Consider the following 20,071-nt stretch of genomic DNA (forward strand, 5'->3'; position numbering starts at 1 on the left):
GGTGTCAGTGGGAGGAATAGCCCTCTTTCCTTGGTGTCAATGAAGGGAATAGTGCCCCATCATTTGTGTCAGTGGGAGGAATAGCGCTCCCATCCTTGGTTCGGGAGGAATAGTACCTCATCATTGGTGTCAGTAGGAGGAATAGTGCCCCATCTTTGGTATCAGTGGGAGGAATAGCGCTACTATCCTTGGTGCGGGAGGAATAGCGCCTCATCATTGGTGTCAGTCGGAGGAATAGCGCTCCATCTTTATTATCAGTGGGAGGAATAGCGCTACTATCCTTGGTGCGGGAGGAATAGTGCCCCATCATTGGTGTCAGTGGGAGGAATAGTGCCTCATCATTGGTGTTAGTGGAAGGAATAGCGCCTCATCATTGGTGTCAGTGGGAGGAATAGCGCCTCATCCTTGATGTCAGTGGAAAGAATAGTGCCCCATTATTGGTGTCAGTGGAAAGAATAGTGCCCCATTATTGGTGTCAGTGGGAGAAATAGTGCCCCGCTGTTGATGTCAGTAGCAAGAATTATGCCCACCAGCAATGGGAGTCGATAGGAGGAATAGTGTCTTGTATCACTGGGAGGTAAAGTGCTCCAAGGGCTGGATAAAGGCGAACAAAGGACTGCATCTCGCCCCCAGGCCGCAGTTTTGGGACCACTGCCTTAATGCATAGAATGCATTAAAGTGCTTCTAATAGCAGAAGGTTTTTTATCCTAATGCATTTTATGTGTTAAGATAAAAAACCTTCTGTGTGCACTAGCCCCCCAATACATATTTGAGCCCCATCTCGATCCATCGATGCTGCACGAGTGCCTTGGCTGTCTTGAGACTCTCTCTCCTCTTTGGCTGAGACAGCAGTGGGCCAATGACAAGAGAGAGGGGGCGGGGCCAAGCCACGGCTCTGTGTCCCAATGGACACACAGAGCAGTGGATCAGCTCAGGTGCCCCCATAGCAAGCTGTTTGCTGTGGGGGCAGGGGGAGGGCCCAGGAGCATGGCGTGCTGGTGAGGGACCTGAAAAGAGGAGGATTTGGGCTGTTCTGTGCAAAACCGCTGCACAGAGTAGGTAAGTATATGTTTTTTTTTTTTTTCTCTAAAGAAAAAAAAGACTTTAGTATCACTTTAAGGTAATAAACCTTGAGCCTTTAGAACCACTTTAAAGCAACAGCAAACAGCATAGAAAATGAAAAAAGTAAGTAGGGCTTACCTGTCCTGCTGCCCATGCTTCTGATCTTTGCGCTTGTAAAAATCTACAGCAGCAATAGTGATTTCTGACTACTTTGCATTGACTTGGCTCCTCACTCAATAAATTCAGTCTTTTTTTTTTTTCCTCGTATTCCTCTGAGAGCTGTAGTCGCATCATCAGGGCTCCTGCCTACACAGATTTCTAATGTATGACTTGTGTGGCTTGGTGCCAGACTGCTAACACACACACACACACACACACACACACACACGCACGCACGCACACTGCATTGTACACAATTATTGTGAAGTCAATACTTTTTTTTTTTTTTTCTGCAGGCGAAGTGAGTTGGAGGAGACGGTGGGAACCGTGAAAGACAAGTATGAACGGGAAAGAACAATTCTCCTGGAAGATAATAAAAAGCTTTCTGCAGAGACAGAGAGGGTAAGTCTGCCTGTCTTGGTGCACCCTATGTGAAGAAATTTTCAAAGATGCTCTTATTTACTCTCTGTTATCAGTTAACCACTTCTGGACTGAAGGATTTGCCCCCTTAAAGCGGTTGTAAACCCCCAAAAAAAAATCCTGCAAGACAAAGGCATAATCAGCTAGTATGCATCGCATACTAGCTCATTATGTATTACCTTAGAACGAAGCCCAGACACGGACCCCTGGACATCGCTGCGGGCGCTGCCATGCTCCCTCGGCGTCTCTGGCGATGTGATTGGCCGGAGCCGCGATGACGTCATTCCCGCGCATGCGCGCGGGAGTGATTTTCCGGCAAGCTCCCGGCAAGGAAAACTGAAGGTCCCCCCCGGACCTTCAGAGCACATGCGCCGCTCGCGTGAGCGGCTGCATGCACTGCAAATATCTCCTAAACCATGCAGGTTTAGGAGATATTAATTGTACCTACAGGTAAGCCTTATTATAGGCTTACCTGTAGGTAAAAGTGTCAAAAAGCGGGATACTACCGCTTTAATGACCAGGCCATTTTTTTGAGATTCGCCACTGCGTTGTTATAACGGACAATTGCGTGGTCGTGCGACGCTGTACCCAAATAAAATTGTCTTTTTTTCCCCACAAATAGAGCTTTCTTTTGGTGGTATTTGATCACCTGTGCGATTTTTATTTTTTTTATTTTTTGCGCTATAAACAAAAAAGAGCGACAATTCTGAAAAAAATATATATATTTTTCACATTCTGCTATATAACATTCCCAAAAAAAAAATCGTTTTTTTCATCTTTTTAGGCCAATTTGTATTCTGCTACATATTTTTGGTAAAAAAAAAAAAAAAGGGCAGTAAGCGTATTTTGATTGGTTTGCGCAAAGGTTATTGCGTCTACAAACTAGGGGAAATATTTATGTAATTTTTATTTATTTTTTTACTAGTAATGACAGGGACTTCGACATTGCGGCGGACAGATCAGACCCTTAACTGACATTTTTGACACTTTTGGGGGGACCAGTGACATTACTACAGTAATCAGTGCTAAAAATATGCACTGTAATGGTAATAATGACAATGGCAGGAAAGGGGTTAACACAGTGGGTGATCAAGGGGTTAAATGTAAGCCTAGGGGTGTGTTTCTAACTGTATGGGGGTTGGGCTTTTGAAATGACTATAGAGACCTGTGATCCTATATAGAAGGATCACAGGTGCTCTGTGATCATTCCAGAGAGAAGTCAGCTGTGTTTACAACAGTTGACCGTTCTTCTCTCTCAGCGGGGAACGATCGCGGGTGCCAGGCGGCAATCGGAGCCGCCGGCCTGGTGGATTGGAGTCCACGCTGCCGAGTGGGGGCGGGAGCACGCTGGCAGCGGCGCACGCTCACCCCCTAGCTGCAGGCGTGCGACTGATGTACAGTTATGTAGGTTCACGCAGGAGAGGCTGCCTGCCGCAATAAATCTCCGGCGGACGGTCCTTAATTGGTTAAATGAATATTTTTCTTATATCTGTTTATTGGGTGCAAAAAATGCAAGCTTTTTTAAGCTGATAACCTCCTGTGCTCGCAGCCTGCGCTTTATTTAGGCTGGGTTCACACTAAGGTGATTGCAGACATGGCATGTGATTCATACCGGATTCCTCTGCACATCACATGCCATGTCTGTGCAATACAAATTCAGCCATACAGTTTGTGTGGCTGAAATTGCATCGCATTTGACCCTTTTTTGGTCCACACTGAAATTGGAGTGCATTGGTGTTCAGACCCTTGCGATCCGATTCCATAGTTCGCACTGCGTTTTGCGAACCGATTCGGGGGTGCCCTTAACTTTACATTGACACCCTCAGCGGTTCGCAAAGCGCAGTGTGAACTGCCTGCGATTCAGATGCAATGTGAAAACCCACACAGGAATCACTGTGTTTCCCGCATCGTACCAGTGTGAACCTAGCCTTACTCTTATAAGTTTGTATTGTTCTCTGCTTTATCTATGACTACAGAACACCTCCATTTTGTGTTATAGAGGGTGGGAGGTGTCCCGTAGCCCTATCAGGGTGACAACACATCTCCTTCAAAGACAGGACAGGAAGCACATTACTGGCAGGATCACAAAAATGAAGGAAAAAAAAAACAGCCTGAAATGGAACCTATGCAGCCCTCGCATCTAAGGACTGCAATGTATTACATTTTTTATTTTTGGCTTTAGATACATTTTCAATTCTGTCCTTTTTGTTGCTCTGCAGCTCGGCTCCTTTGTGGATAAACTGACGGCGCACAACAGACAGATGGAGGACGAACTTCAGGACTTGACGTCCAAAAAAGAGTCTGTGGCTCACTGGGAAGCTCAGATTGCAGAAATCATTCAGTGGTAGGTTTCCACATCTCCTATTGTCTGGGGTTTCTCACAAGAGGAAGTGACATTTCCCTTATCTATTTTTGTGGTTAGGTGGGTGTGTGCTGGCAAAGGATGCTCAAAGCATTTTATTCACATCCTGAGTGTTGTGTCTGTAAGAACTGTGCTGTTCGGTTCCACCCATATTTCATGTCCTCCCTAATCAGAAGAATGTCTTATTGTTACTTTGCGTGGGTTGCTTAAAAGTAGATAAAGGGTGCGTTAAAGGAAGAACGTGTATATATAAAATATCATTAAAGTTGTTCTAAAGGCAGAAGGTTGCTTTTACCTTAATGCAGTGGTCCTCAACTCCGGTCCTCGGGGCCCACTAACAGGCCAGGTTTGCAAGATAACTAAATTACATCACAGATGATATCATTTGCTGCTTAGTGATTGCAGTATTCTAGTCTACATCTCCCCAAGGTAATACTTAAAATCTGGCCTGTTAGTGGGCCCCGAGGACCGGAGTTGTGGACCACTGCCTTAATGCATTCTATGCATTAGGGTAAAAAAAAGAAACACCTGGGGGCAGCTATTCTCCAGCCTCCCTTATATTTACCTGAGCCCCATCTTAATCCAGCAATGTGCATGAAAGCAGCAGCTTTCCTGGGTCTCTCTCTCCCCTCATTGGCTCACACAACAGCGGGAGCCATTGGCTCCTGCTGCTGCTGACAGTCAGTGAGCCAATGAGGAGAGAGCAGGGGTGGGACAGAACCACACTGTGTGAATGGACAATGTCTGTTCACAGGAGTACGGCTCGGGAGCGAGCCTGCTTGAGTGCCCCTATAGCAAGAGGCTTGCTGTTGGGGGCACTCAGCGGGGGGGGGGGGGGCTTAGGAGCACACACCCACCTTACATCCACTTTAAATTACCCACTTGGGTCAGAACTGCCCTAAAATATTTGATATGATCTGAGCTAACTGGGTAAATGCACAGGGGTTAGCAAAAGTGAAAGCCCATTTGTGTCCCTAGTCCTAATTTAAAGTGGAAGATGAAATAAATTCCTGTACTGTATAAAATCCAGTAGTAATGTCACCCAGCTCTGCACATGCTCAGTTGCTCTCTTATTTTTTGGACTGTGCCTAAGATCAGAGCCACTAGAGGCCAATCTGCTGACAGCCTAAAGATTTAACCAGTTGCCGACCACCCGCTGCAGTTTTACTGTGGAAAGGTGGCTTGGCCACGTGAATCGACGTAACGGTAGCGCACAGAGCTGGGGGGCGAGTGCGCGCACCGTCCCTGCATTGTGCTAATTCGGTTCAGAACTGATCAGCTATCAGGTCCAGGCCAATGATTTTTGGCCTGGACCTGGTGATCGGTACTGACCAATTGCAGAACATCCTGTGCCTGTGTAATGTAAACACAGGCACAGGAAATTATGAAATCTTCTCTCCTGGAGCCATTTTCGGTTCCAGTGTGAGAGAAGAGAACATCAACTGTGAGTACACAAGCACTACACTGACTCCAGTACACTTAGGCACAAATTTAACCCTCTGATCATCTCCCAGTTAACCCTTTCACTCCCTGTCACAGTGTCACTATATACAGTATACAGATAACTTACTGATCACTGTATTAGGCCCCTTTCACACTTATACGACCTAAATGTCGTGCGATTTTGCCACAATTTTGACTAGACTTGAAGCAATGCCTAGGTCTATGGACCTCAAAGGCATTAAAATTGGCCCAAAGTAGTGCAGGGACTACCTTGAAGTCATTGCGACTTGAAGTCGCACAGATATGAACGGTACTCATTGGAAATTGAGTATGACTTGTCATGCGACTTTGCAGTCACCAAGTCACGGGACATTTCGCACATTGGGAAATGGGCCTCAGTGTCACCTGTGACTTCAGTTAGTGTGAGAGATAGTTGGTAGTAAGAGGCAATCCCAGATAGGTTTAGGGTACCCTCCATACATCCCCTAGTAAAGATTTAATCCCTGATCACCCCCAGGTAACCCCTTCATTGTCCTGTCACAGTGTCACTATTATAGTGTACAGATCTTTTTTCTGATCACTGTATTAGTCACAGGTGACATCAGTTACTGTAGTTATCGTCAATCCAGGACAGCGTCAGATTGCCCCCTGCATATTTAGCAATACATTTTAACCCTTTGATTGTCAGTGACACACACACACACACACACACAATCTTCATTACTAGTATAGTGTCTGAACGGATCAATATCTTTGATCATATCAGAACTATGCTAGCCTTCCCAATAGTTTAGTATAGTGTTTCCAAAACGCAGTGTTAGTAGGATCAGCCCCGACACCTGCCAGCATCTGCATTTAGCTCCTCTGCCCATCCCCCAAGAAGTGCAGTATCAGCAGATTACTGTCACTTCCGATACACAGCACGCTAAACCGCAGCGCTAGCAGAGTCAGGCCTGATCTCTGCTAGCACTAGGAGTTACATTTTTTGGTAGCGGTTCAAACAGTCCTTGACAACCAGGTGCTTTTTTACCTGTGAATCACACTTGGTATCTATAGATTTTTTGGCCAAAATGTCCAAACAGAGGTACACTAGTGAAGAGGCCTACACGATGCTGAGCATGAGAGATGAGCGATGGGGAAGCCTCACTGTCAGAATCAGGCTCAGTATTTGAACCTGTAGAGAGCAGCGGCAACCTGACAAACAGCTTTGATGACAGAGTGGTCCCTGCTATAGTCAGGTGTACCCGACCCTGTTCTTCTGTTGCCGAGGTGCAACAATCGCAGGGTGTGTCGGTACTAGTGCAGCTCAACCTTCTGGTGAACTGGCAAGCACCAGCGGCCTAGTACATCCTGGTTATAGTCAAACCAGCACTGCAGTAACACTTGGTGACGTGGCAAGTCCCATAAGTGCAGTTCAAGCTGGTGCGGTGGCTAGCACAAGTAGTGTCCCACAGCCACCAAGAATTCAAAGACAGGCCCATAGAGCCCATAGTGTCCTTCCTGCTGAGCTTGCAAATCCTGATTGGAGCCCACCACTTCTGCAGCGCCCGTACTTCCCCCATTCACTGGCCAACCTGGAATTCAGGTGGAAACAGCTGATTTTACTCCCCTTGGTTTTTACAAGTTTTTTTTATCACGGAAGATCTGTACAGATCTATTGTGGACCAAAGCAATTTATATGCCGATCAATTCTTTACGGCAAATCCAAATTTAACCCTTGCCAGAGAATTTGCATGGAAACGTATCACTGTTTCCGAATTTAAAACCTTTCTGGGCCTAACCCTCCTCATGGGTAATACTAAAGAGTGAGTTGCGGTCATATTGGTCCACTGACCCGATTCACCATATGCGCGTGTTCTCTGCTGCCATGGCCAGGACTGGATACGAGCAAATCTTGCAGTTTGTGCATTTCAATAACCATAAACTCTGTCGTCCTCGGGGTGACCCTAGATATGACCGGCTCCACAAAATTTGGCCCCTCGTAAATCACTAGAACCAAAAGTTTGCAGCCTTGTATACGTCCCAACAAGCTGTCTGCGTTAATGAGTTCCAGATTACAATTTCTGTCTGCCTTGTTTTCAAACAGTTTCTCCCCAGCAAGCGTGCCAGATATGGGGTCAAGATGTATAAGCTCTGTGACAGGGCAACAGGCTATACATGTAGTTTCTGGATTTACGAGGGAAAAGATAGCAGTGGGGAGCAGCGGCAAGATTGTTTGGGACTTGGTGTCACTCTTATTCGGAAAGGGGTACCATTTACACGTGAACAATTATTACGCAAGCATGCCACTTTTTAGTCACCGTTTTGATTCTGGAATTGGCGCATGTGGCACCGTGCGAGCTAACCGCCGAGGCTTCCTCCAACGGCTTGTAGATTCCAACTTAGACGGGGGGGAGAGAGCCTGCTTGAAGTGTAATAAATTGCTTGCAGTGAAGTGGAGGGACACATCAAATGATTTCTTTCTGTCCTCCATTCACGCAGATACGACAGTCCAAATTGCAACGGTGACTGATGTTGTTGGGAAGCCCCTCTGTGTCCATGAATACAACCTTAACATGGGAGGGGTGGACTACAGCGACCAGATGATGGGGCCGTACTTAATTGCCTGTAAGGCAAGACGCTAGTACAAAAAAGTCTGTATACAAAGCATCAGGAAGAAGTGGATCCTTCCTAAAATTCCAGGAAAAGATCACCACAGCCCTTCTGTATCCAGAAGGTGCTGTGACCCAGAGTACCTCACATTTTTGTAAATTTTTAGATCTTTTCATGTGACAACACTGAAGAAATGACACTTTGCTACAATGTAAAGTAGTGAGTGTACAGCTTGTATAACAGTGTAAATTTGCTGTCCCCTCAAAATAACTCATCACACAGCCATTAATGTCTAAACCGCTGGCAATAAAAGTGAGAACACCCCTAAGTCAAAATGTCCAAACTGGGCCCAAAGTGTCAATATTTTGTGTGGCAACCATTATTCTCCAGCACTGCCTTAACCCTCTTGGGCATGGAGTTCACCAGAGCTGCACAGGTTGCCACTGGAGTCCTCTTCCACTCCTCCATGATAACCTCACAGAGCTGGTGGATGTTCCATTTGAGGATGCCCCACATATGCTCAATAGGGTTTAGGTCTGGAGACATGCTTGGCCAGTCCAACACCTTTACCCTCAGCTTCTTTAGCAAGGCAGTGGTCGTCTTGGAGGTGTGTTTGGGGTCATTATGTTGGAATACTGCCCTGCGGCCCAGTCTCCGAAGGGAGGGGCTCATGCTTTGCTTCAGTATTTCACAGTACATCTTAGCAATCATGGTTCCCTCAATGAACTGTAGCTCCCCAGTGCCGGCAGCACTCATGCAGCCCCAGATCATGAAATTCCCACCACCATGCTTGAATGTAGGCAAGACACACTTGTCTTTGTACTCCTCACCTCGTTGCCACCACACACGCTTGACACCATCTAAACCAACTAAGTTTATCTTGGTCTCATCAGACCACATGACATTGTTCCAGTAATCCATGTCCTTAGTCTGTTGTCTTCAGCAAACTATTTGCGGGCTTTCTTGTGCATTATCTTTAGAAGAGGCTTCCTTCTGGGACGACCGCTTTGCAGACCAATTTGATGCAGTGTGTGGCATATGGTCTGAGCAATGCTGGCAGCACTCATACGTCAATTTCTCAAAGACAACCTCTGTATATGACACTAAGCATGCGCCCTCAACTTCACTTAGACCATGGCGAGGCCTATTCTGAGTGTAACCTGTCCTGTTAAACCGATGTATGGTCTTGGCCACCATGCTGCAGCTCAGTTTCAGGGTCTTGGCAATCTTCTTGTAGCCTAGGCCATCTTCATGTAGAGCAACAATTCTTTTTTTCAGATGCTCAGGGAGTTCTTTGCCATGAGGTGCCATGTTGAACTTCCAGTGACCAGTAAGAAAATGAGAGCGATAACAAATTTAACACACCTGCTCCCCATTTACACCAGAGACCTTGTAACACTCACGAGGCACATGACACCAGGGAGGGAAAATGGCTAATTGGGCTCAATTCGGATATTTTCACTTAGGGGTGTACTCCCTTTTGTTGCCGGCGGTTTAGACATTAATGACTGTGTGTTGAGTTATTTTGAGGGGACAGCAAATTTACACGGTTATACAAGCTGTACACTCACTACTTTACATTGTAGCAAAGTGTCATTTCTTCAGTGTTGTCACATGAAAAGATAAAATATTTACAAAAAAGTGAGGGGGGTACTCACTTTTGTTAGATACTGTATGTTTGGACTGATGTGAATGTTTAAAAACCCTAGGCTTTTAGTGTTAAAACTTCCCAGGAAAGCATATATAATGTTTTACTCTCTTGAGGAATTTATACAGTTTTCTGTGCTTAACAGCGTTCTGTGAAATCTATTACCAGTACTTCTGTATCTTATACTGGACAAACGCACATTGCCAATTATCATCCTTGTCTTGCTTCTTCCATCTTCATAATATTATCACACTGTAAGTTGAATATGTGCTTAATTTTGTCTATAAAAAATAAAAATAATACAAATGTATCTTATAAAATTCTTGCTGGTGAGACCAAACAGGTAGTGAGGAGACCAGACAGCTAGGGAATTGAGGCTTTAGTAAGTTGTGCTTTGGATATAGAGTAATGATCGATTATTGGCAAAGCCAATTATATCGAGGGCCGATCTGCACTTTCCTCGATGTATCAGATTGGGCCACTAAGGTAACCGATATTGCCGATATTTCGGAAAGTGCTTGTACCGGAGTGATGCCTGCAGCTAGAGCAATCCCCCCAGTACCGGCGTCCATAGCCGATGGTCAGCTGTCTTGTAATAACAACCGATGCGGCTGAGAAGCCGCTCCGCTGTCCTTACAAGGAGCGGGAGGGGATGCCCCCCCCTCCCGCCACCTTGCGCGGCTCGCCCGGGTCTCCCGTCCCACAGGGTGACCCGGGCAACCAGCCTGCCAGGCCGCCGAAGACCCGATCCAAGCCGCATTTGGCTCTGATAGGGTCTCCATGCAAAAACCCGGAAGTGATGTCATGACATCACTTCCAGGTATTCGGTGCCAGATTAAAAAAATTACAGCATTCAAAACAGACAAACTTGGTGTTTTGAATGCTTTTAAGTGCAGAGGAGGGGGTTGGGGTCTTTTAGACCCCCAGATCCCTCCACAAGAGTACGTGTCAAAGAAAAAATTAATTTTTTTTTTAAATGTACGAAAATATCGGCCCATATCGGCCGTTACCGATATTCATTGACCAAAATATCGGTATCGGCAACGAAATAACTGATGTCGGTCAATCACTAATATAGAGGCTTTGTCCACCTTTCTGACCCTGTTCTATTTTACATCACTATTTAGGGGATAAATCAAAACATGGTCACAGTTGTCAGCCTTTATTTTTGAATTTCTTTTTTTTAATTTCCTTAATGCCTGATTTATTTATTTTATTTTTTTCTTGTAGGGTGAGCGATGAAAAAGACGCCCGAGGTTATCTGCAAGCCTTGGCGTCCAAGATGACTGAAGAACTGGAGACATTGAGAAGTTCTAGTCTAGGCTCTCGCACACTGGTAGGTGCTTCCCTCTTTCTGGCTATGAAGGATACTGAACTTTGTGTGTATGATGAATGAAATACTTTTCTAACACACCTCTAGTGCCTAAAAATCACTTTATGTCTTAGAAGATTAAAGCAGTAGTAAGGTCAGAAAGAAAAAACCCTGCCCCCTGCTGCGCATACTAGCACATTATGAAAGTCTTGCCTTAAAACGAAGCCCTCCAGCATTGTGCTGTCAGGGCTTACATCTTTATCTGGTCTTCAGTCCAGGTGTGCAGGTTCCGACCGTTTAAATGGCCAAGATGCAATGACGTCATTCCTGCACATGGGAGCCACGATCGTGGCACAATGCTCTGAAGGGACGTCATACTCAGTTTGTCGTCCCTGCAAAAATAATGAATGTTAAGAGGACGTGTAGGAGATATTTGTTGTACCTACAGGTAAGCCTTTTTATAAGCTTACCTGTAGGTACAAGTCACCAAGCGATGTTTACTACCGCTTTACCTACTTCAGCCCTGGATGGTTTTACCCTCCCTAATGACCAGGCCAGTTTTTGCAATAAGGCACTGAGCTACTTTAACTGACAATTGGTCGTGTGACACTGTACCCTTATAAATCTGATGTCCTTTTTTTCCCATAAATAGAACTTTCTTTTGGTGGTTTTTGATCACCACTGCGGTTTCTATTTTTTGCGCTATAAACAAAAAAAGACCGACAATTTTGAAAAAAAAAACCAAAACAAAACAATGTTTTCTCTTTCGTTCATGGACGGACACCGCTCCTGATCTTCTTAACCATTGGGTTAAACTGCCCCCTACAGGAGTAGGATACTAGGCAGAAAAAAAGTCTGGCTGCGCAAATGGGCAGTCCTAGGGGGTATACTCCCTGTCTCTGCTATAGGTACTCATTTTTTTCTGCTTAGCCAGGTGTAAGGACCTAGTTCCTTTCTGGGATCTCTGGTCCTGGCAATTTTTTATTTTTAGATTTCTTTTTTTTTTTTTTTCTCCTGTTTTTTTTTTTCCTCTGAGATCTACAATCAACTGCCGGACTGGGTGACTGGCTGGATAATCTAAATCCAGTGGTCACTCCAGACTGGCCAGCTAGTGCGCGCAGAACTCAGCTCTGCGCTAGGTCAGCCGCGACATAGCTCCACCGAACGGGGTCTGGCCTGCGAGGTCACATACGACCGGGTCTCGGACATTCCTCCTGGCTGACAGCGCCCCTCCCATTTTAATGGAGAGGAGGGCCATATCACCTTGGGGTTCCTAAGCGATTTGGCTAGGCGATACCCCTATGATGAGTCCCTTCTTAAGTGGACTGTTCCACTGGTGGTGGACCCTCTGGTTTCCAGATTGAACAAGAAGGCAACTATGATTCAAGAATGCAACCATGATTCCGGTTGAAGAGTCCCCGACCTTGAAGGACCTGGCTGACAGGAAAGCGGAGGCTGTGGCCCACAGTATGTACACCCTGGCTGGTTGCACACTCTGACCGAATGGGCTAGGCTTTTGTGCCGTGACCTGGAGGGGGAGTAGCTCCCCCCTGCCTTTGCTTAGCTTGCGGACCAGCTGGTCAAGGGGCTGCAGTTTATCTGTGATGTCTCTTTGAATGCGGCTCCCCTAGTGGTTCGGCTCTGTTTCGGCAATGGTTCTTCGGTGTGCCTTTTGGCTCAAATGCTGGTCTGCGGACCAAACTTTTAAAAAGACCTTGACTGATCTTCACTTTTAAGGAGATCGCCTGTTTGGCGCTACCCTGGATGACATAATTAAAGGTTTCACAGGGGGGAGGAATAACTTTCTTCCGCAGGCTACTAAGGGCAAGGACCCTGGTCGTAGACCTGGGCCCTCCTTCTCGGCTCATAAGAAGTTTTTTCATCCCTCAGGGTCGACTGACAAGGGCTCGAATCCAAACGAACCTGGTCTGGCAAGCCAAGAGCGGGCTTCTCCAGACCCGTGAACAAGGCCCCTTCAGCATGAAGGTGCACCCTCACCCGTATCTGGGGTGGGGGGATGTCTTCGCTGGTTCCCAGATCAGGTGGGTCCACAAGGTCATTCGGTCCGGCTACAAGATCGAGTTTCCTTCTTACCCTCCAGTAAGGTTCTTCCTTCCAACATGCGACTGTCCCCGTGCGCTTACAGGCTCTTTTTGGGGTGGTGCAATACCTTTTACTTTAAAGGGTGATGGTCCCGACTTCGGAACGTTTTCAGGGGTTTTTACTTAAACCTGTTTACAGTCCCAAGGAAGGAAGGCAAGGTGCGTCCAACTCTGGACCTCAATACACTGAACTGCTTGTGCATGTGCAGAAGTTCAGAATGGAGTCCCGTTCGCACGGTGGTGGCTTCCCTGCATCAGGGTTATTTTTCTTGCCTCCATCGACATAAACGACGCTTACCTTCACGTTCCAATATGTGTGGGTCACCAGCACTTCCTCCGCTTTGCCGTGGGAGAGGAGTATTATCAGTTTGTGGCGTTTACCCTTTGGTCTTGCTTCTGCTGCTCGGGTCTTCACGAACAGGTTGCTAGCATTGTTACGCCAATAGGGGATCACGGTACTTGTCTACTTGGACAACCGCCTTCTGCGAGTGGAGTCTCTTACTGCTCTGGTGGAAAACCTGGAGATCACCATACAAGCTTGAGGGTGTTTGGCTGGATTCTGAATTTTCAGAGGTCTCCTCTTGATCTGACCCAGCCTTAGCCAGAGTGCTCCTTCCTCTGGACAAACTCCAGAAACTGCAGGCTGTAATTCGTCTCCTGCTGCCCAGCAGATGGTAATCCCTCCAGACTTGCATGCAGGTGCTGGGCCTGATGATGTCTACCTTCGAGGCGGTTCCCTGTGCACAGTTCCATACGAGGTCCCTGCAAGGGAGATTCTGGCCAAATGGGGCAAGAATACACAGTCTCCGTCTGGCTGAGCCGGTGAACGAAAGAGTCCCTGATATTGTGACTTCATTTTTCGGTACTTCGGTTGTGCAAATCCTTCTTCCCCTTGTATTGGACAGTGGTCACCATGGATGCCAGCCTGTCCAGCTGGGGAGGCGTCCTCTGCAAAATTTCTGTTTTTCTGTTTAGCGGGTCTGGACACTGGAAGAGTCCAGACTACTGATCCATGTCTTGGTACACCGAGCGATCAGACTGTGCCTGGAACATTGGAGGATCATCTTCAAGGATGTTCAGTGTGCATCCAATCGGACAATGCCACGGCCGTGGCTTAGTCAATCACCAGGGGGGCACAAGAAGTGTCCTGGCGGCTCTGGAGGTAGCCGGCATTTTAAGGTGGGCAGAACGGTTCAATTCCAGCCCTCTCCGCCATACACCCCAGTCGACAGGCGTCAGACCAGTTTTAGTAAGCGATCATGTGACCAACCCCCCCCCCCCCCACCCCAATTTCCTGGCCTCCTTCCCGAGTGCAGCGGGCATGACTACAAATTACATGCAAGACATTGGGGGGGGTGGCAGCAAAGGATGGCTTTGGGGATCACATAGTGTCCTGTAGCTCCAATGAGAAAGCTGCAAAACACAAACTTTTGCACTAAAGGAGTGCAGCACACATTTTATACATAATAAATGGAGCATGCCAGCGACACACCCTTCCATACACCTGTACCTGCTTCACACACATGTGGCTCACCTCATCTTGTGGGCATGTGTGTGTATATAAAAATACATGTATTCAAATTATATCACCTTCTAAGTCCCCAAGTCACTTTCTTTCATAATAAATATATATATATATATATATATATATATATATATATATATATATATATACTCAGTTTTTCTGTCCTTTCACAGTCAGTTAGACATCTTCTGTTAATTAGTCTAGTTGCCTGCTTTTCACCTTTCCCTGAATCTCCTGTATCCAGTCCTATAGATCTCCTCAATGTGGTTATGTTCATTTCTGGTAACATACATTGTATTCTGATTGTTGCTGTAGCACGACATGCCATACCAGCACGGCCTGGCACCTTACAGTACAGATAGGCTGGTGAGTCTCCCGGTGCATTGTTGTGGTGAAGGGTCACTCTGGTGATGGGAATTTGTTGGCGATTCTGTAATCTTATTGACTTCTTTCTTACTCTTTGCATGGAAATCACAAATCATATCTAGTATATAAATTTTATTTTAATGAAACGTTTGTTCTTACAAATCTGTTGGAGCACATGGTGTAGATTTTAGAAAACTGAGCGATAAGATGTTAAAGAGCAAATTTGGTAATGATTGCATATTGGGTAAAAATAATGATTGATAGATGTATTTGTATCTAATGCACAGCAAAAATATTTGTTCAAATTTTATTTTGCATGTGCAAATGTCTTTACCCTGTAGTAGTAATTAAAGCTCCTGTATTAGATATAAGAACATTAGCCCATAGCAACAAATCGACTGTTGTATTTCACTGATCTGGTTTTCTCTGGGGTGTGGCTTGTCTCGTCATTGTTGCTTTTTAAACGTATTTATCTGATATGCCTGCTAATGAATACACAGGCTGTCTGTTAACTTTAGTTACAGCTGTTTCTGCCCCTTTTAATAAATGTTTTAAACTCTTTTCCAGGATCCTCTATGGAAGGTCAGACGTAGCCAAAAACTGGACATGTCAGCACGGCTGGAGCTGCAGTCAGCGCTGGACGCCGAAATACGAGCCAAACAAATGGTGCAGGAAGAGCTGCGGAAAGCAAAAGATACCAACATCACATTCGAGAAGTAATCTTTGCTTTATGTTACTGTCATTAATTCTAGGGAGTGTTGCAAAGCTTTAGGCCCCTTTCACACAGGCGGACCGTTCAGTTTTTTTTGCGGATCTGAATAGATGCCCCATGCATCTCTATGGGGCTTTGGATGTCAGCGGAGACATGTCTGCTGACATCTGATCCGATCCGTCAAAACTGGACAGATGGAAACCCTATTTTCCATCCATCTATCGGATCAGATGAGAACGGACAGACGGTCCGTTCCCATCCGATTCCCCCATAGAGATGCATGGGGACCTGACAGCTGTGTCTCTGCACACAGCGCGGAGACACAGCTGTCATCCTCCTGCTCAGTGGGGGATCGGCGGATCGATCCCCCACTGAGAAAAACAGAGTCTGCCTGTTTTAAAGGGGCCTTATAGCAGCTACAAACAACTACAGGTCCCAGCATTTGCTAGTTTGTAACTCCTAGATGCCTACAATCTGTATGTTTGTTTTTGTTTGCCAAGAGACCATTCATATATTTTCCATCTGGGAACTAGCGCGTGTGCGCGTGCGTGTGTGTGATTGCTTGCTTCCTTCTAGTTTTGTGACCACACCAACCCTAAATTCCAGAAGTCTCACACTGATTGGAAACTTACATTGCTCTCGATCATATCATCAGGGAAATAGCTATGTGCTTCTAGTTCTGTGACTACACCAATGCTAAATTGTGGCGGTCCCATGTGAACGATTGGGAAATTATGTGGTTCTCGATCATGTGATTACCAGGACAGGCAGCCATGATGATCACATGAGGTTTGTTTACAAACAAGCCTGGTGGCTGCAACTGTCAGACCCCATTCACACTAGCGCGACTTGTCAGGCGACTTGGTCGCCTGACAAGTCGCGGTGGGTCGCTCACCATTGAATAGTATAGGACCCGTTCTAATAGGATCGACACAAGTCGCTCCGACTTAGAAAAAGGGTCCTGTACTACTTTGGGGCGACCTGGAGGCGACTTGCATTGAGTTCAATGATATGAAGTCCGTGTATGTCGCGCCGAGGTTGCCCCAGCAAGTCGCGTCGCCCATGTCTGAACGGGGTCTCACTGTGCCTGTCTCTGCACGCACTCTGCTTCAGCTGACTATGCTATTAGAGTGTGTGAAGAGTTTGTCATCTTATAATAATAAAAAAATGATCAGAGTATTTATTAAAACAAGTGCCAAATAAAAGGCACACATGCCCTTTAAAACGATGTAAAAATGATCCTAGAAGGCAAATTTTAAGAGGTTGTAAACCTCCCAATAAAAAAAAAATAACCTGAAAGACAAAGGCATAATGAGCTAGTATGCATAGCCCCCTTCCAGGTTCGCATGCGCGCGGGAGCCGTTACTTCAGAGCGCATGCGTCAGTGACGTCACTGACTGCATGCAAAGTAAATATTTCCTAAACTGTTCATGTTTATGAGATCTCTACAGTACCTATAGGTAAGCTTTATCATAGGCTTTCCTATAGGTACAAGTTACATAGGAAAGTTTACTTGCTCTTTATAAGTCCATTGTGAAGTTAGCTGACACATCCTGACCCTGCTAACTTTGACTGGGCATCTAGGCTACATTGACCTGTGTTCATGAAAGGACCAGTTTTCCAGATTCACCATACACAATCTGACTCCACAATGTTTGTTCAATCTCCTTGACCAAAATAATGTTAGATGAGGAACTACTTAGAATGTAAATTCTTCTTTCTCTATCGCTCATTGACAGACGTAGTCTTCTTGATTCTCAAGAGCTGGGTTATGTTGTCTCCGCAGGAGTAGGACTAGGCAGAAAGACAAAACGTTCTGGCTCCACCTTAGGGGCAGTCCCTGAGGGTATATCCTCCCTCTCTCTGCTACAGGGAATCAATTGGACGACAGTGACCACGGATGCCAGTCTATCCGGATGGGGAGGAATTCTCGGTCAGTTATCTGTCCAGGGACTTTGGTCCCCGGAAGAATCCAGGTTACCGATAAATGTATTGGAACTGAGAGCGATCAGACTTTGTCTGATTCACTGGACCGAGCAGCTCCAGGGCAGCCCGGTTTGGATTCAGTCGGATAATGCCACGGCCGTGGCTTATGTCAATCACCAGGGGGGCACCAAGAGTGTCCGAGCGGCCAAAGAAGTGGCTTGCATTCTTCGCTGGGCGGAACGATTTGTTCCAGCAATCTCTGCGGTGTTCATTCCGGGGGTGGAGAATTGGCAGGCAGATTATCTCAGCCGTCAGACTCTGGATCAGGGGGAATGGTCCCTCCATCCAGACGTTTTCCACCAGTTGTGCCTACGATGGGGCACCCCGGATGTGGATCTGTTGGCATCACGATTCAACAGGAAAGTTCAGAGATTCGTGGCTCGCTCCCGCGATCCTCTAGCAGAAACCGCAGACGCACTGATCGCCCCGTGGGGGCAATACCAGCTAATGTATGCCTTCCCTCCTCTCGCGTTACTGCCAAGACTTCTTCGCAGGATAGAGGAGGAAGGAATTCCAGTAATTCTGGTAGCTCCGGACTGGCCTCGTCGAGCTTGGTACGCCGACATGGTCAGACTGGTGGCGGACGTCCCGTGGAGACTTCCTCTCAGGGAGGACCTACTGTCTCAGGGACCGATCTTCCATCCTGCTTTACGATCGCTGGCTTTAACGGCCTGGCTATTGAGACCCAGGTGCTGAAGGACAAGGGATTGTCAGCTTCAGTTATTCCTACTCTAGTTGAAGCAAGGAAAGCGACTTCCAGAAAGATTTATCATCGCACATGGAAGTCATACATTGCATGGTGTGAACCTTTGGGGTTCCGTCCTCGGTCTTATTCGATTAGTCGAATATTAGCTTTTCTGCAACAAGGGGTTGAGCAGAAACTGGCCTTGAGTACTATCAAGGGTCAGGTCTCAGCATTAGCTATCTTTCAGAAGCCTTTGGCTACTCATTCCTTGGTGCGGAATTTCATCCAGGGGGTGCGACATCTGGCTCCGCCAGTGCACGCGCCGTTACCCCCCTGGGATCTTAATTTAGTGTTGTCGGTTCTTCAGAAACCTCCCTTTGAAGATATTAGGGAGATTCCTCTACCTACGTTGTCCCAGAAGGTGGCCTTCTTGGTGGCTATTACTTCTGCACGCAGGGTGTCAGAACTGGCCGCATTATCTTGTCGTTCACCATATCTGGTGGTTCATAGAGATAAGGTGGTTCTTCGTCCGAATCCATCCTTCCTACCAAAAGTGGTTTCAGAATTTCATCTGAATGAAGAAATTGTGTTACCTTCCCTGTGTCCTAAGCCCAGTCATCCTCTGGAGTTTGCTTTACACTCCTTGGATGTGGTCCGGGCGATCAGGGTATACTTGAAAATGACAGACTCGTTTCGCAAGACGGATTCACTTTTTGTGATCCCGGATGGACCCAAAAAGGGGTTGCCTGCATCTGCCGCGACCATTTCCAGATGGATCAGACAGACGGTAGTACAGGCTTATTCTATTAAGGGTCGGGAGCCCCCGTTCCCTGTTAAGGCGCACTCCACTCGGGCGCTTAGTGCGTCAAGGGCCTTTCGCCATCAGGCGTCAGTGGTCCAGGTGTGCAAGGCGGCTACCTGGTCGTCGGTGCATACCTTTACAAAACATTATAAAGTTGATGTAATGGCATCGTCTGATGCCTCGTTTGGCCGCAAGGTTTTGCAGGCCGCAATTTGAGGAGACCAGTGGTCTACCTCGAGGGTTTTTTTCCGTTGGAAATTTTTTTCTTTAGTCTCATTCTTTGTTTATAATGAGCCTTTAAAACTTCTAGTTTGGCACCGGTTGGGCCTTCTAGATTGGATTTGATTTTGTCAATCCCACCCCTCATTTGTGGCACTGCTTCTGGATGTCCCAGCTCTTGAGAATCAAGAAGACTACGTCTGTCAATGAGCGATAGAGAAAAATGGATTTTTGTAAGATCTTACCGTAAAATCCTTTTCTCTTAAGCTCATTGACAGACGTAGTACCCGCCCCTCTATCATTGAGTTGGGTTGGGTTAAATTCTCTGTTACTGCTTTAGAACAGAACTGATTCCCTGTAGCAGAGAGAGGGAGGATATACCCTCAGGGACTGCCCCTAAGGTGGAGCCAGAACGTTTTGTCTTTCTGCCTAGTCCTACTCCTGCGGAGACAACATAACCCAGCTCTTGAGAATCAAGAAGACTACGTCTGTCAATGAGCTTAAGAGAAAAGGATTTTACGGTAAGATCTTACAAAAATCCATTTTTTCACAAACAATGAAAAGGTGAACGCCCTATGACCTTTGCTGCCCAGACCCGCATCACTTATATTTGTGGGTGATTAGTGGTCACTGTTTACACAGCCAGGGTGTAGAAATCCGGGGATTTTAAATCTCC

General features: G+C 46.4%; 1 protein-coding gene across 4 annotated transcripts in view; it reads left to right on the forward strand.

Annotated features, from left to right (window-relative positions):
* Window positions 1–20,071, forward strand: part of CDC42BPB (CDC42 binding protein kinase beta) — a 264,686-nt gene that overhangs the window by 166,668 nt on the left and 77,947 nt on the right. For 2 of the 4 annotated variants that reach the window (XM_082242642.1, XM_082242643.1), the window contains exons 16-20: window positions 1,518–1,623; window positions 3,861–3,985; window positions 10,917–11,022; window positions 14,941–14,991; window positions 15,559–15,707. In XM_082242642.1, coding sequence (XP_082098768.1) covers window positions 1,518–1,623; window positions 3,861–3,985; window positions 10,917–11,022; window positions 14,941–14,991; window positions 15,559–15,707 — 537 coding nt within the window. The remainder of the gene's footprint in view (window positions 1–1,517; window positions 1,624–3,860; window positions 3,986–10,916; window positions 11,023–14,940; window positions 14,992–15,558; window positions 15,708–20,071) is intronic. The other 2 variants (XM_082242644.1, XM_082242645.1) reach the window with 1 other exon arrangement.

This window comes from Pelophylax lessonae (genome assembly GCF_965119305.1).
Source record: "Pelophylax lessonae genome assembly, chromosome: 13".
NCBI classification, from domain to species: Eukaryota; Metazoa; Chordata; class Amphibia; order Anura; family Ranidae; genus Pelophylax; species Pelophylax lessonae.